Source organism: Lineus longissimus, chromosome 1, assembly GCF_910592395.1.
Source record: "Lineus longissimus chromosome 1, tnLinLong1.2, whole genome shotgun sequence".
Taxonomy (NCBI): domain Eukaryota; kingdom Metazoa; phylum Nemertea; class Pilidiophora; order Heteronemertea; family Lineidae; genus Lineus; species Lineus longissimus.
In genome coordinates this window covers 19177144-19195349 of record NC_088308.1, presented here as the reverse complement: position 1 = coordinate 19195349, position 18206 = coordinate 19177144, and the positions used below count along the sequence as shown (strand labels likewise).

At 39.8% G+C, this 18206-nt stretch overlaps 1 protein-coding gene across 2 annotated transcripts; it reads right to left on the bottom strand.

The window, feature by feature from the left end:
• Window positions 1-980: 980 nt before the first annotated feature.
• LOC135490177 (protein ecdysoneless homolog) lies at window positions 981-18022 on the bottom strand. 2 transcript variants are annotated; one of them, XM_064775726.1, is made up of 13 exons: window positions 17821-18022; window positions 16994-17111; window positions 16699-16786; window positions 16274-16452; window positions 14263-14404; window positions 13929-13979; window positions 13373-13501; window positions 12058-12183; window positions 9676-9761; window positions 9304-9407; window positions 4253-4486; window positions 3409-3656; window positions 981-3176 (listed from the first exon to the last, which is right to left on the bottom strand). In XM_064775726.1, exons 1-13 carry the CDS (start codon window positions 18020-18022, stop codon window positions 2970-2972), a joined length of 1914 nt encoding a protein of 637 aa, XP_064631796.1. In that variant the 3' UTR covers window positions 981-2969. The 2 variants fall into 2 exon arrangements, with proteins under 2 accessions (XP_064631796.1, XP_064631797.1); XM_064775727.1 differs by having other exon boundaries at window positions 16994-17099.
• Between the last annotated feature and the right edge of the window lie 184 nt (window positions 18023-18206).

Sequence of the window (18206 nt, the reverse complement as noted above, 5' to 3'; positions counted from 1 at the left end):
AGACATGGACAGAAAAGAGACTACCATCTTTCGTCCTAGGACAGGCCACTGCAGAATCAAAGCTCACCTCAGGAGGATGAACATGGCCAAGTCCACAATGTGCCAGTACAACACATCAGCTCAGACACCAGAGCATTTACTCCAGGACTGCCCACTCTGAGACTTTTAGAGACTGGCCATGTGGCCATGACGGTACATCAGTGGAGACAAAGATCAAGGGAGGAACAATAGATGACAGCCAGGTTTATTGGATAAATAGGCCTGGTTCTGTAGTCATAAAAAGAAAATCGAACAGGACTGGCTCTTGCTACAATCTTAGATGAAGACACCTAGGTGAAGATCAGTGGCGTTGTGGTTAGAGCACGAGGCTCATAATCAGGAGGTTGTGGGTTCAATTCTCGCTGTTTCGTCTTTGTGTCCTTGAGCAAGGCACTTTACCCTACTTGTTTCTCCCCACCCAGGAGTAAATGGGTACCTAGCTGGCAGAGATGGCTAACTATGAATGTTAGTCCTGAGGGCTGTATAGCTGCAGCTTGGACCTGTGATACTCCCGGAGAGTAGGGCTTGAACCAAGAATGGACAGGCCAATAGCTAGGGGTAATAATGTGAAGCGCTTTGAGCGGCTGAAACCAGTTGGATTTAGCGCTATATAAGTCTCATGATTATTATCATTATTGGGTGATCCAACTCTAAATGCAGTTGGTACAGGACTATCTTAGATGGAGACATGTCAATGCGCCTACTCAAGACAGTTGGTTCAGGACTGGGTGTTGTCATAATCTTATTGGTCGTCTAATCTGTTCCGTATAAATCCGAAATAGAGCTCATCATTCATGTTGGTATTACAATCCTCTCGAGAAATGTCACAAATGGCAAGACATATCCTCACTCTCAATCTCCCTTAAGAGAGTAGTTGTCCTTGTCCACCAAACAGTTTTGTCTCTTGGTAACAATGCTAAGAATTTGAGGAACAAGTCATGTGATAGCTTAAAACAGGACACTTTATTTTTGGCAACTGTAAAAAATTTACATGACATAAAATGTACAAATAAATGCTTAGACCGAAATATACAAAAGGAAGTCTGTTTGTTCATGTTCTATATGGCAATTAAGTGATTCTGATGGCAATATTATGATATCTAACATTGGAGGTCGTATATTTTCATCATGGCAGTCCGATGATCGCCATCTACATGTACATCATGACGTCAATGACACAACATCGGGGATTATAGGACTTCCAAAATTACAACTAAAACTCAAGGCATTGTCTTCACTTCTAAGGTCTAACCATTTGTAAATTTTACTGGCCACCACACACCATGCCATGTTTTCAAATGCCACATTGCTCAAGCAAGAACAGAGCATTATATGACGGTCCCCTCTTCTCCATTTTCAAATATTTGATAAATGATTTTTAAGACACAAATTTCTCTGTGGACTATATTCACAATTAGGCCCTCATAACTTATAGCACATTGACATTAAGAAATATCTCAATATAAAAACATGACTCGTCAAAAATCTGGCAAATATGTTTCTGGTGATATTTGTGATCAGTGTCTGGCTGTTACCCTATCACAGGAACTGAATAGGTTCAGCTGATTTATGGTAATGAAAAGCAAGGCACAGTCAATTCTAGGCCTAACATCAAAATGCACTTTGGGTAATATTTGAAAGCACAATGTTTACCACAGCTAAAATCCCACAATGTAGCAGCAGAACACTGACTGGTGTTTGCTAACAAAGTCCAAAGCTAGGACCACACAGAGGTAACTGTCTGCAAAACGTCTAGATATGTAGCAAAGAGAGGTTTGGCTTTGGTTGGTAATTAGAAGGACCCAAGCCTACAGGTAGCAAGCTACAATTGACCTTTCCCTGAACACGTAAAATAGTTCAGTAAAACACTACATGGCTGACAGCAAATTTTGCTTACTTTCTTTGAACAGCAAATGTCTGATCCACAACAGTTCTGTGTGCAGAGTGTCTTGCTACCTAACATATATTTACACTAAAACCTGCAATTAATATCCAAAACAATAAGTTTGGCAGTGAAATTCAAGCTACATGTACAAATACAACATCCATTGGGCCTCAACATACCTTTAGTTTTGCCAATACGTAAGTTTTAGTGTACTGGTACATCATACTGAAGTACATGTAATGTTTGCTTATACCAAGGCTAATAGTCAATATTCAAACCAGTACAAATTTACACAAAAAATCCTAACCTTACAACTACACTTTTTATGTCCTAAGCAAAGGAAATCACATCTAGGTTCTATTTACTCTTTATCACAATAATACTGGGTTTCACTCGTAGGAATTTACAGCCAGCAGCACAATCATGTCACTAGCGACACAATAAAATGGATAAATTTCGCTAACCCCAAAATGGCTCAAGTACGTATAAATAAAACCATGCTCAAAATACCATAACTTCAGTTAAGAAGTGCAATTGTGAAAACAATGTTTCATGAAATGAAGTAAGAAAAAGCTTTGTTGATCTGAACTATGCTTTGGAATGATTATACAACCAATATAATATTCAATTACCCAATTTTCACCCAGTCAATTCGTTTTCAACAAACGCACGCCAATTTTATTCAGTAAGCCAACTTTACATAATATCTTCATCTGATAATCTCAAAGTTCCCAAATCTACCCAAAGATGGAATCAACATTTAGTTGAAAATGCATGATCATCCTTCACACCGAGTCCAACCAATCTGCAATAGGATACCGGCAAAACTACGGCCCCCTTGGCGCTCATTGTCACTAGGGTACTGCATTTTGAGGCATACACTAGCAAAAATCAGCGCCACTTATTGGGAAGCCAATACCTACAATGAGTGGCGATGAGTACATGTATAAAACCCACAAAACGGCAATTCAAATCATTGCCTGCCAGAGCCACCCAACTTGTGATAAACACAAGCACATTGTCCAGTTTCAAATGATACAGTCCTTTATTTACGTGGTCCTTGATTCTCTTTATTTCTGGCCATTGATCGTAAAATATTTGAAGCGGGTCCCGCATTTCCTTGTTGTGAATTCTGGGATTCTAACATATTTTTCACAAGATTTGCATCAACGTTTACGGGTCGGAAATCGTCGTCGATTTGGTCTATGTCGTCGAAATCTTCCGTATCTGCAACTGGTGCACTGCCCTTCGCCTGAAACGGATTGTGATTTTTAGTTTCTCGGAAAAAAACATGCGAGCATTTTCGAAAATCTTCATCAGGATTACCAAATGGAAGTTGAAATACCAGTTGAAGAGCTTTCATTGCAATATAATATGGCCTAAAAGTTTTTGTTGAAATGCTGATACTGATACTGAGCAAAAACTTTGAATATTACACCGACCTCTAAAAAACCTAAATGTAGAACATAATTACGGAGATATACCTTATTTTTCTTCCTTGGGGGAGCTGCAGGTCTACTGGAGGATGCCTCTCGTTCAAAACTTTTCCCAACCTCTGTCTTAGCTAATTCTCTGTCCATTTGCTCCATGTATTTCTGCATTTGTGCAGGGTCCTTGGACTTTGGCCTTCGTTTCTTACCACTTGCTGCGTTGATCATGGCGTCTAAGTCATTATCGTCGTCGGATCCATACTCACTCATATCTGAGTCACTGTTACTGGGGTCTTCAAATTCTACAAGAAATGATTAATAAATTCATGATGAAAATGCTCATAAAAATGCCATACTGTTAGAGAAAGTCTCAATTTCTGGCAACAATTGTCCTAAATGTCAAAGCTAAAAATAGTCTTCAGGCTCAAGAATGACAAAAACGAAAAAGATACGAAATTGTCACTTGCAACCCAGGACTCCGTAATCCCTTGACAACTGTTTCTATAGAAACCGATTTTGACAACAAAAGGGCATCTTAGATGCATAGAGCTAAAGTACATGTACATGTAGTAAAACAAAAACTGTTTTTCTTGTATAGACAGCATCATGTGATGCACAAGCGTTGTAACGCACACGGATTATCAAACAGAATAAGTGAAGCGTCATTGCTTTTGAGGGGTTTTAAACTGCGTCATGATACGTATCACTGCGCTTTCTATCAGCGGTTAATCTGACTTTCACTCGATAGTGAAAACATTTGATATGCACAAGGTTACACTCCACTTTTGTGAAATTTTTTGTCAAAGGCAAACCTGTCACGGTACTAGCGATGGGATGGGACATGCACCTGATGACGAAATGCATAATCATTCTGAGGAGAGCATAAATAATTACCCACCGAACATTTTCTGCATAGCATGAATAAATCCTCCTGCGCCAAACTTGATATCGCCCTCCTCCTGGTCGGGGAACTCAGCTCCCTCATGACTCGACCTCTTGTCAATAAACGATTTCATATTACTAGCCATCTCGTCGTACTGGTCTGCTGTGGCGCTACAAGTGCTGATTGTGCTCATTCTCTTCGAGAGAATATCGTCGAGGCTGTCTACGGTCACGTTGATCCAACTATCATCTGAAAATATAGAAATTTGAACAAGTTGAGCGGAAGTCAAGTAAACTATTGCAACGTCTTCCAAGTCATTCAAATCAAGTTCGCCAAAAAGCTATATGGCGCTGGAGTAGAATAGATACAATCCTTTCCTGATGAGCCCCTCATGCAGTGGAGATAAGATCAGCCTTGGAGTACAACATCACAGAATCAAGAGATCGACCCCTTGTCCGCGAAGTTATGTCCGCCACCAGAGGCATCCATCTGGTCACAGGAAAATTTACCATTATACCATTCCATTGCACCTGTGACCACCATGAACAACTGGAAGAAATTGGACAAGTTCCCTGCAAGTCCAACAAGTTTGTGATCTTACAGCATTAAATGGAATTAAATTATCCACTGCTCAGTTCACATAGCAACAATACATCGGATATCACTATTGTTCTCAAGATGCGAGAACTATAATTAATTGGCCAGACAAATATTTTGTTGCAATTTGCATGTAAAACGAAATCGAAATGAACGTGGGAATGATCGGTCAATATTTGAAATGGCTTGGTTTCAGTTACATCAGAAAGGACGGCAGAATTATCATATATGCTGTGTTGTTAACTTTGCAAGGATATTTCTGCAAGATATGGTTGCCAGACAAATATTGGGAGCAATTGGCATGAAAAGCGAAATTGACCTCGAACTGATAGGCCAATATGCGAGCAAGAAAGTTCTTGTTTATAACTGAATGAGTCAAACCAAAGTGAAAGGGCACCATGGGAAATATAAGAAATGATGGCAGAGGAACTTCCTTGATTTGCATAAAGAACGGTGACATCATTTGCATGGAATGAATAACATTCCGTTCAAGTTGAAACTTGTCAAAGACACCAATGGCTCATCCATCATAAATTTGAGTTATGCTGCAATGCATTCCAGAACTCGGGAGACTTAACCTTGAAGACTGATGGAGGGACCGTTGAAAGTGTTGCTGCAGCAGGACAAGTCTTGGTAGTAAGACATGTCCTGTTTGCGGTGTCTGATCATATGAGGACAAAGACACAACCAGAATATCTGGATGGACAAGATCACTTTAAATCCATGATACACATGTACTGCATGAAAAAACATGCACTTAAAGCAAACCTACAGACTCTTTCAATGTGGATGACTTTGACACTAACTCATCCAATAATATTGTGTGTGGATTATACTGTTGAACATGACTATACATCAGACTCAAAAGTGCAAGTTCACTATAACACAAATTACCAGCACTCAACAGGTTTTCACAACAGAATTATCAATATCATGAAGTACTAATAATGCGCATGCAATACTCTTTTTCACAGCTCACATGGGGAGCCTGAACACCATCAGTAAGAGAATAGTACATGCACTTCAGAGAATTTCGATGAGGACACTTTTGCCAAGAAAATATCACAAGAGCCGAACAATGAAGTATTAGTGCTAACAGAATGACAGCTGCTGCAAACTGTTAGATAAGATTGGGCTAATATCGGCAGAAACCAAACAGAGTCGCTTTACCTGCCCTGCATTGCTGATGTACACATGTAGGTTCCATCTCCAGCCCGACATGAGGACTGGAGGGAGACAGCGACGTACCAGAACTATTAACAAGTGCAAATTTTGGGACAAATAGATGAAAATGAATAGATGAAAATGATGCATAGTCCCTCTTCACACATGTCACATATTTCAGGACAATACCATGGAGACTGAGAGTCGAACCTGCGACCTCCTGGTTATGAGCCCGGAACTCTGACCACTAGCCACTGACCTCTCCAACAGCTATTTACTGGACAAACTTCAGGCATAATTTAACAAAAAGAACATGAAAGCCAGAAAACAATGTACAGTGGAACCTCCCTTAGCGGACACCTCTCTATTAAGGACAACCTCTCTATTAAGGACACTAGTTTTAGTTTTAGTTCCCAAAGCGGTTGTTCCATTCATTTTGACCTCTCTAATCAGGACACCACTCTATTAAGGACAGCACTTGTCAGTCCCAAGGGTGTCCTTAATAGAGAGGTTCTACTGTAATTCTATCAGTAGGACTAGCATAAACTCACCTCCTAGCAGCCTGGTTCACCTCAAAATAACCCAGGCCCTACCTGGAAGTCTCATTTAAAGTCAGGTGTACCATAACACACAAAGAGGCCAAACCTCTTTATCAACCCAAATGATACTTGGGACACCATCACATAAAGTAGTGGCTGGATTAATAATTCAATCAAAATGAGAACCAATCCAAATAATTGAACATAACAAGTCATTTCAAGTGGTCATAAAAACTGGATTGGTTTTTGATTTTGATAAGCATAAAAGAGGCTTAATGTTGGGGTTTTGCCACTGCATGTATTTGCATGACAGGATAAGTATTACTCACATGCGGAATGTACTTGCACTTAACCAGGAACTGGCATCAATCAACCCGATAGTGAGAGAACAGTTTAAAAAAATATTTCTGTATTGATAATTAGTCACACCTGCGAAGGGCGGGTCCGGACAAAGGCTTTGGACATTGGGCCAGTTTTATCATTGACAGACAGAATGAAATATTTGGACTTGGGGAGAGGGGGTCACATATTTGCCCAAATAGCACTTTCATGGTGCAACGATATCAACAACAGATTATTAATGTAATCAATACGAACACCAGACATACTGGCTCACTCAGTATCAATGCCACGTCGAGATTTATTTGTAAAGCGAGATTGATTTTTTTGAAAGTTTTGTTGCCATCTCAACGTTACAATAAACGTCTTCCTCAAGTGTTTATTTCGTATTCGTAGTGTAACTCCCGGGCTCCCATTGGTTGGTTGACCTCAAGAGGATGAGTATCAATGGACACTATGGTTGAAGCACTGGCCATCCTCAAATTGCTAGTCTGGCTTCAGAACTCATATCATCAGACAGGCAAGCTTGCTGCTGATCATGGTAAGATTTGAGAAGAAAGCCCGATAGTGAGGAGATTTCCCTGCTCTGCAAATGACCCCAAGGGTTCTTTTGGATTTGTTTTTAAACCAATTGGGCAGAATTGGTGAAAAGAAATGTGTTCAGATGGGGGCTCGAACCAATGCGACAACACTGATCAACAATTGGCTGTTAAAGTCCCTTAACCACTCAACCACAGGGCTCGGAGGAACTCTGACACATAAATCTGTCCAGCAGTGCAATAAATTTTTTAAGATTGACAACCGCTACATATGCATGATATTCGAATCCAGGGAACCTGACAGAACGAGCAAAGCCAAGGCACGTCTCTCTGAGGTTCATGCAGTTCTCTCCATCATAAAGGTTACCGTCACATCATGCTCAGTCGCATTTTCTCCGAATATTTTATCATTCTAGGCAAAATTGCAATGTGTCATGCATTCTGTATGCATGTCCATGCATTTGACATCAATGAGTGAGTCAGAGTCTGGCATTGATTTCTAAACAGTGGAGGGAGAATAACATACAGCACAACTATTTATAGTCCAATAGCAAACAAAATACCCTAAAGCAATAGAATTGACCTTTTCACTTGAGATTTATAAAACTGGCAAAGAGCCCTCTTGCAAAAACTACCAAAATGTGGGGCTTGCAAAACTAAAGAGCCGATTTAGAGATTAATATGTCCACTCTTCACTTTAAAGGCCATGCTAATGCACCGAGTGACAGGTTCATCATCTAAGAGTATAGATTAAAAACGATTGATATCTTTGGGTGGAAAGTTAGTTGACTTGTTCAAGGGCACAGGAATGGAAGCTGAACCTTTGTCATTCCGGTATTCAACGATAGTGACCTGATTGCGAGACGTGCATCAGGAAAGCAGCCAAGGAAAGAAAATGTAGCCTTTAAAATTACATCATATCGGCCTACCGTAGGTAAGTCCACAACATTCCCTAACAAATCAAAGCAAAATGTCAAGTACTTACACAGTGGACAATTCCAAACCAAGTCGAACACTTATATGTAGCTTGTTTTCGTCAACATCGGGCAATCAACGATAATCATAGACCTGTTCTGCCGTTTATTCCAACAATTTTTATAAATGCACTGCGTGAATGAATAGGATGAATAGGATAGGCCTACTGTACACTGAAAGCCTATGATGACTAGACTAGGCCTACCCACAGAATATCCACAGCATGAAATCATGAGGAAACTATTTCTACACCTACCTACACAAAATCGTATACGAATCCAAACAAATGTAGTATCTCATACACTTCCAGAAGACCCAATGTGACAGATATCGTTCAACTGCTAAGCCGTCTGCTCACAGCTCAGACGTACACAATGATTGGTTGAACTTTCCAATAGGGTACGCAGAATGAAAAACAAATATCCTCGAACCAGCAGGCAGTGTGTCGACTTGGTTTACTAACCTACTCCGAGACAATTATCTCACGCTATTGTGCTGTGATGTCACAGATGTGTTGACAGTGTTGAGAAGTACATTTAAAGAAGTGCCACCCACACAAATCCCCATCTATGAGAAAGAGGAACTCTGGCCACTGTGAAATTTCACAGGCATTGTTGATTAGATATCATTGACTGCTCTAGTTAGAAGCTATTTATCTTATGAAATGATTGTGCTATGATGTCAGGGGTGTGCTGTGAGGAGAAACAAGGAAATACCACACCCACACAGTCTCAAAGGCCCCTTTCTGAGGACATTTTAACAGGGAATCTACCGGCTGGTATTAAGCAATGATAGCAATGGAAATGACAACCTCCAAATCAAGGCCAATGGAAGAGAAATATTGCACCAGTTCAGGGGGCATATAGACCTAACAGACCTGTGGAAAGCCCAAATTGAAACTGGTCCAACTCACCATCTTCACGAGGTAGATTCTTCTCCTCCCGCCTCATCACTTCCACATCATACTGTACAGTTGAAATGAGATTCATCAGCTGTTGGCTTGGCTCTGGCCAGGACCTGATTGGCAAACAAGTAGAAAGGATGGTCGATATTTGTAGGATGGCAGATCGACACATTTGTTGTGTTAAGTGTTGATGATTTGACACTTTTTGACAAAATATCTAAGAACTGGGATATTATGAGGAAAATCAATGTAAGCAAAACTTTCTAAGTTTTGAGAAAACTATCATCAACAATTACTTCTCTGTGTTCTACCTGTACATGGTCATTGCACCACAAGGGCTTATGTTCTTTCTTGGATGTAAAGGAAGACATAACGACCTACCCTTCTTGACTTGCCAACATCTCTTGATAATACTTTGCCGCTTTGTCGTATAGTTCTCGATATAATTTGGATCCTTCCAATTGGCCCTGAAATACACAAGAAGATAATATTCAAGTACCAGTACAGTAGAACCTCCCTGATAAGGACATCTTCGACGTGCTGTTCTTAATGAGAGATCAAATTGAATGGATAACACTAGCCTGGGACCAAAACTAGGTGTCCAAATCCAAAAGAAGAGGACATTTTGAGAAAGATATTCACTCCTGATGAAGAATTCTAAACAATTACGATAATTCATCATACACATCACCATGGCTTATAGCTGCAGAAATACGTACAAAATATTAATGAAGTCGGCCAACACTGAATATGCCCAGCAAATTTTCCAAGCTCCTTTGCGATTGGAGATAAGGCCTAATTTCTGTCGGTGTGGTAAGAACAGTTTGACGTCTGCTGTGAATATGATTGATGGTGCAGATCTGGGTTTATTTTATTGGTTGCCAAGACACACCAGCTGCACTTCAGGGTGTACAAGAATTTCATATTTATTCTTGGACCTGACTAAACATGATGTCATGGGTCCCACCTATTGTCATATATGTATTCATGCAAACGGATTCAAAGCAGAACAGGTGGTCCATCTATTTTGAGTCACTGAAACTAAAGAGCAAGGCAGTCAAGGTACAGAACAGCTCATGAGATCAGATGTGAAGAATTTTTTTCCCCGCTCAAGCCTGGACAGTCCCAGTATAGATGTATTGTCTAAAACTTAGTCATCAAAAGGGGTCAATAGTGCAATAAGAGGTCAAATATGTTGATGGAAGATTCAGTTTCATGTTTGAATTAAGCAACATATGATAGTAAGGTAGTTAACTCCAAGTCCAATTGATAATGGTCTGAAACTGTTTGTCTTATTCTCAGACCAAGGGATTTCTAATAAGTAATACCACAAGGAATTCCCTTTGTTCAAATGGACCCTGTCACTCACAGTGTGGACACTGCACATCATATTCTATTCTATCAGTGAGGCAAAGAAGAGTTTAGCCAATAATACCAAAATGCTCAGGGCAGATCGAGGGTTCTGAGAACGAGGGGGCAGCTCAGAAGAAAAGGGGATACCAAGGTGTCTTATACCTCAATTTCCCAAAAATCATGATCAATTTCTCAGAATTTTCTCAAACAGAAAGCCCAGCACCCTGTAATATGGAGCATGTAGCCCTTTTTGGACAGTTTCTAATGCATATTCAATTGAAACCTGTCCCTTTTCATGGAAGATAAACAATTAACAGAGCAGACGTCAATGCAATAGTGCATCTCCCTCATGTTTAAACAATGGCCATCCATACGTAACGTCAGACAGCAGACGCCGCCATCTAATAGATTATCCAATATGAAAGAAACATCAATAATCTGCCCTGATCGTATTAACAGTGCACCGGTACACTGTCCAGTTGCAGCGTGACATAAATTAAGACAAAAGGGTGTGGGAGGACACATCTTGACATTCATTGGCAAATCTTGAAAAATCGGAAGAAAAATTTGCATCAAAATTTGACAACAGTTTCTACATCCAAATACTCACTGGGCTATTCGATAGGATTACCAATGGACGTTTCAGGACATACGAGCTGCAATTATTCCAGTATCTACCCAGCCAGACAGGATCTCTGGACTGAATGACTCATGTCATACAGTGCTGCCATCTAGTTGCTTTCAAACAAACTGATGACATGATCTCATCGGAGTTGGCTCAAAGCAGCAATAATATGATTACTCATTGTACTCACTATTATACTTGTTACATGGGCATAGCTAGCAGGGTTGGGGGGGGAGGGGGCGTCCCAAATAAATGGGGTTTGGGGCTGAAGAATTTCAAAGAGTGATTGGTTCTGAGGGTTCCAGTTCCAACACAGGTCAGGTTTTACAATTGGAATCTATTAGATTTGCCATTTGTACAGTAAGTGAGTCCTAACTTGCATTTTTGACTGCAAATCCCTCATAGGCCTGCAACCGACTTCTTTTTACTGGCCTTAACAGGTTATCTTTGGGTCAACTGACATGTACTTCAAGACCCAAGCTCACAGTACAAGACAACGAACAGCTGCATGGTATCAATGACGAATGGCTTTATATAGAAAATGATTAATCAAGGTATCACCAGTAGTACCTTTAATGTTTACCCTCATATTGGACTTCACATCGTTCAGGTGACTGGTGTGTGCATAATAGTAACAGTTACAGGCTGTTATAAATGCACTGAATGCATACTGTGTGCTTAGCTGCAGTCATGATGGTCAAAAAAAGCCCAAAAAAGGAAAACAGGCTGTGTCCCAAATGTTGTAATTGAGAGGCCTGGAAAAAATATCATAAGAATCAACTGACCTTAAAATATCCCTTGTCTTGGAGCGCTCTGAGGTATCTTTGCCATCGGGCAGTCGGAGGTCTTGACTGACTACTGACGCCCGGCCGACCTACACATTGGGCACACATCATTTCAAAACCATGCGCCTGGAAGAAAAAGATAAAATCAGCCTGTGATTTGGTTTTGGAAATTTCTCCTAAGAGAATTCTACTTTAATATCACTCCATGACACATGAGCTGAACCATGGTGCATTTTCATGGCCCTAATTGGAAGCTCTTTTGATATCATTTTTTGAAACCTGGCCGCAAATGCAGAAGTGAGACGTTTTCTCACAGTTTGCACACCGAGTCTTGATAACCTTGCCATCCCTGTAGTATCAAATCATGAAAGAAAGTAAGCTTTGTCTCTAAATTTTGCAGAATGAGTCAGGTGGATTAAGAAAGAGACAAGTTGATACTGGCAACATGTCAATCTGTGCGAGGAGATTTAGTTTTTCATTAGTTGGGCTTGCTAAAGTACTGGATGAAGTGCAGGCTGAACCAACTTTATCATTTGAATTGAATTCACAGAAAAAAACGATGAAATTGCTGTGTCCTTTTTAATGGAGAACAGAAGAAGTTTCCTAAATTGCCTACTTTAGATGCAAGCAGGTTTCTTTCTGAAACTGCCTACTTACACGAGGCAAGCAAGTTTTTTTTCTGATTATCTTGAAAACAATTTCAGTATATCAATGGTTACGGTAACTGACATAAAACCGAGCACTAAATCATGGCGGCCGGCTAGACAAAATTGCAGAGGGTAAATGGCAACAGTAATAGAACCTATATCAATTTTCCTCAATTTATGTTATTTTCTGAAATTCATACAATGCAATTAAGGGCCAGAAATGGATGCCATACCAGGCAAATTATTTCTATCAGAATGTGAGGGGTTGAGTTACACATGCCAGAAATATCACAGAAAAACAAATCATGGAAACATGTAAGCAATTTGAGAGTTTGTGCTCCAGATTACAAAAATATTCTTTGAATCTAACAATGACGTCTCAGACATTTCGATAGATCCCAAGATAACACAGTTTACTCTTTCAAAGTGCTTCAATGTTCTCATTATCTTACAAATCCTTTGGGATGAGCTACCAAGTTCAAGCCAATACAGACAACATTATCTATTTGATAATTTGATAGAAAAATCTAATTGTTTTTTACAAAGCATTCAAAGAGGAAAATTCGCATGTGATGTCACAACATCAATTGGTTTCACTTTACAGTGAAGCTGATGGTAGTATTGATAATTTGATTCCTTAAATCGATGATGAATCAATTGATACTCACCAGTTTCATACCCAGATCTTTCGCTTTAAATTCATTGCTAGACTGTGAAGGCATTGTAAAGCCTGACCGTGAATCTGGTTGAAATCTCTGTTGCAACAACTGAGCATACTGACAGCGTGTCATGCGGACCTAGGGAAAAAAAGACAGTTGCCGATTGTACGCCACTGTAATTATGACAAGTATTTATCAAGTGCAACAGAAAGAATGGTTTTCATGCATCGTTGTCTAAATTGAAATAATTTGAGAACCAAGCGACACTTAGAATACTAAGTGGCAGAGACAAGTTTTAAAGGTTGATATTTCGGAGACACCGAGAAAGGGGAAATTACTCTTGTTATATCAGCCCACATCAACAGTATGTGCAGGTACAAGTGCCCCACTGATGAGCAATTTTTGTTGCTGCAACCAAAAATATCTGTGTGCTGGATTTGATATTGATCAGAGGTCACTGGGGATCACCGATTCTTGTCGCTGGCACCTGTTCTTGTCACAGTGACTAAAATCACTTGTAGGCAGGTGCTTAAGAATCTTAGGAATTCAAAGACTCCGCACTTACCTGACCCATGACTCTGGATCCAGACCGGAAGTATGCAAATGATCGACATGCCTGCAAAGTATAATTATCAAATGTAGTAGAAAGAAACAATGCATCATAATTAAATAAGTGGGAAATTACAGCATTTTTCACTTGTTTATTATTTGAATGAATTCTAAACTGGAAGAAGTGAATGACTGACTAAACATTCTTTTTCTAGGAGCCAAGAATGTTAGGTGCTGGGACTTGCCAGATGGTTAAGCAACATTTGTGATTCAGCACCTCGAAGTGATAACAAGAATCAAGACCAATTCCCAGGAGAGACAGATAAGATGTCCAGAAACAATTTCTATACCTTGAGATCATCCGGTGTGCGGTAAAAGAAAGCCTGTACAGCAGCAGCTACAAGGTTGGGGTTCTCTTTGAGTACAGCTAGGGCTACAGCAGGGATAAAGCAGTTGGCTCTGTGAATAGATTCTTTGGCTTTGCCAGGGTACCTACAAAGACCACAAATTTGACTTTCTTTAGAAATTAGATTAGCACGCTATGCATGTGGGCTTGAAGCATGGTGGAGATGAAGCAATTGTGACTCATGAGGTGTCTAGTGTTGACATTGGACAAGTACACACGAATACAGGTATGACTAGCAGGGTTGTAGCGATTGCCTGATTGGCTCTGTGGATGTTTTCTAAAACTGTTGACGTGAAATTGACTTCGTCTCTCTGGGAAGGATACACAGACAGAGTCAGGAGATCGAACCTAGACACCAATGTAGAAATATAGCCATGGTCATTGCTAAAATATCCATGCCCCGGACCAATCTGTTTAGACCATATTAATTAACACACACTAATTCAATTAACGATAGCGTATGTGCTTGATAGTTTTCGCTTGTCGACCAAAAGCGATTAAGATCGAACATGAGGTGATGACTTGGACACCAGGCATGAGAAAGGGAGCAATTATGACAAAGAACTGAGGCAGAACCGAAAAATTTATGACATCCATCATACGAGCAGTGAAAATTTATAAATAATTATGAGATATGGTTGGAAAAACACTGCCATAAAAAAAGCATAATCTGTGAATGGGCTACATGTACAATGTGGCTATACATTTTGTCACACAGGTCATTTTTGAGGGCCCATTTCGGATATTATGACAGGTCAAACTACCATCATCTCTTGACCAATCTGTGTTTCAAGCATTTATCCAATCCTAGACCTGGTTAAAATATTTTTCAAGACTCAAAGGCGTCAACAGAACAAATTTGTTTCGCCCTAGTGAGACAAGCACGAACCAATCTAATTAGAATGTTCATATTCTGACCGCATGTCACTCTGCTGATACATTCATTCAGAGTGCATTCAACAGATCAGCTTCGTCCTGATGACTGGTAGTCTAGAGTGTTATTCATTGGTATTGATTCTCTATCTCTTGCTTGTTGATTATGCTATGTGAGAGGTTCCCAAGTATTGTACATAAACAGTAATACTATAAATCCTTGTATCCTAATGAGATAGCCTTGCAGTTTATACTAATTGAGGAACTGGCAATGTTCTGATGAGACATGACTGATCTTCTCATGCCATTATGAGTATCACTTTATAAGCCACCCTTAGCACTCCTTCACACCTTAAATGGATATTGGAATATGTTTTAGCGGAGTATACATTCATGCCTTTTCCATAGGCAAGGCAGTTCTCCCATCCTCACATGCACTGGCAACGCACTGTGCTCTAACACAGTAGTATTCCCAAAGGGACTGTGTACATGAATGTACATGTACAAGCTTATCATGGAAACTCTTCCTTCTCACGATACACTTGACGTCATGGCTGGAGGACGTTTCACTAATGCATTGTTTTTAAAGACAAAGAAAATCAATTTTAGATGATGGGATGGCGAAACAAATTCACAAGCTAAATGAGCCTCCTGGTATAGTAGAAATAAAGCATTCTCTTCTGGTTATAAAAAGGCCATCAAATTTTTGCACAAAACACTCGTCAGGCTACTGCACACACCTATGCAATACTGTACGTTAAGCTGTGTGTTGCAATTCTGACACACTAAGCTGAGCAACAATACCACGGTTTGAGCCAGGATTCAATTTGCATCAATTTGAGAGGGATGAACATTTTACTTCATCAATTTCGTGCTTCACAGGATGAATTTTTAAATGAGCCAATTTTCAGCTAAAATGGCCTACTAAAAAGATAGTAAAGCAAAGTTTATCCAACTACAGGCAACCGCAAGGGGGGGATTCCCTCTTAAAAATCATTTGAGAGGGGACACCGACAGTACTTCAACAAAGATCTCTTGTTTGCATTGAGCTAAAGTTGGAGAAGAAAAATTTGACAACTCACCCATTGATCCTGCTAGATATGGCATGCTGTATTCCAGGAGTAGCCAGAGTATTATCTGGATAATCACTCAGACATTTGACAGCCTCTTCAATACTTGGAGTGAAGATAGGGAACATCGCTGCATCTGACGGATTCTGGGGAACAGGGATGATGTGCACCTTGCCTCGATAGATATAAATCTGAAATATATAAGAAAGCGAATTCAAAACATTGTGAGACATTAGCCATTTTAAAATTACAATGTGTTATTGTATACTTTGATTTCTGTTTCACGAATCATGAACATAACCTGAAACTGCACAAAGCAATGACTCTAAAACTACTTGTAGTTCATCCAGTTCCAATCAAATGAAGAATTTTCTTATTTTAATACTCAAATGTGTGGACCTAGCCAGCTCATACTCTTGTTGACACTATTGACTTACCCTGTTCTCAGCAGTCTCTGGCTGTAACCATTTAGGTAATTCATTGGCTGCCTCGATCAGCATGAATTCTCCATCATTATCATGGATTCTGGAAGGAAAAACTGGAAGTGTAATATTCCAGGTAAAGCTGGTTTTTAAGATATCATCGAACTATCTGTCTCTGATATGTCTGTTACAATATCTTTAAAACTTACAATAAGCAACTGCATAGGAAAGTCAATACTTTTGTTGTTAGTCATATCAGCAAGTTGAAGTGACCAACTGACCAAAGCAATTTGGAATAAAAGTAACTTACTTCGCAACAATCTCTGGGAATTGCTTAGTTATTTGATGAAGCAACCAAACAATAAACCATTCATCCTCAACATTGTCTCCGAAGTTGGTTGATCCTTTCAGGTGGCCTGGATTAGACCCTAAAAGACAAAATGAAAGAGAATTTTTTTAATTCAAAAATTCACTATACATGTACTTCACAGCCAGGGTGGGTTTCGCCTTTGGACGGAGTGGACTTCATCATTCTTCAACATCTGAACCATCTTGCATAAAGACTGGGCATCAATTTAAATGGCTTGTGGTCTGTAAAAAGTCAGCCAGGCCGGCGGACAAGGAATCAATCAAAAGTACTTAATGTTTCGCTCTTGGAATGGAAGTTGGATCCAGGTTTTATCTATTGCTTCCCCTTTGAGGAGACAACCAACCAATCATACAAGTTCTCTGCTGACATTTGTCATTAGGCCCGTTCATATTGATTTGATCAACCTATCATATTCCGACTCTAAAAATGTCTGGCAATTCTAAATACTGATCAACTGCAACGGAAGGCCAAAGGGAAAGGCTGTACATCCTGTGTCACGACTGCGACGTGTTGGTGTATGTCGATCCCCGGGTCGATCCATTGGGACCATGGCCATGCTCAATCTCATTCTCATGATGATGATGAAATCCGGAAAAAGCCGAGTTCCAATCCCCCCAGCTCATCTGACTGTATTAGAGTGGTCAACCGGTATATGACACTTGTCTGATGTCCCATAAGGCGGAAAATCTACCTAAAAATACATACATTATACAGCTTTGACAGGACAAAAAGTGACACGCCCCCTTTCGGAAATTTGTGAAACTTACCTAAACCAGTCACAACTTGCAGATTGAAAGGCTGATGCTGCCAAATGTAGTCCACCAGCCATTCGCTAACGTGAGCTAAATACAAGTCCATATATTGCTCCAACTGTCGTTCAATGACTTCGTCATCAAAAGTCATTGGAAGTGGAGGATAAATGTAATATTCGCACACATCGTCCGGCAAACGTCGGCCACTTTCTGCCATCTTGAATTTTCAGTAGGCGAAGAGACATTGCGCGATACAATTATAATCAATTATCTTGTTGTACTTCATAAAAATATGAAAGACTAAGAATTATTAATAATATTATTATGAAAATAATATATCTATTCGTTAGATATATTCAACGCTTTCATAAAATTTTAAAAGACCAATATTGAAATGCATA

Coding starts and splice junctions, on each gene's coding strand:
- LOC135490177 (XM_064775726.1), bottom strand. CDS start 18,022: ATGGCAGAAAGTGGCCGACGTTTGCCGGACGATGTGTGCGAATATTAC. Junction 13,980..14,262: donor GCACACCGGATGATCTCAAG/GTATAGAAATTG, acceptor TATACTTTGCAG/GCATGTCGATCATTTGCATA. Junction 12,184..13,372: donor AAGATCTGGGTATGAAACTG/GTGAGTATCAAT, acceptor TTTTTCTTCCAG/GCGCATGGTTTTGAAATGAT.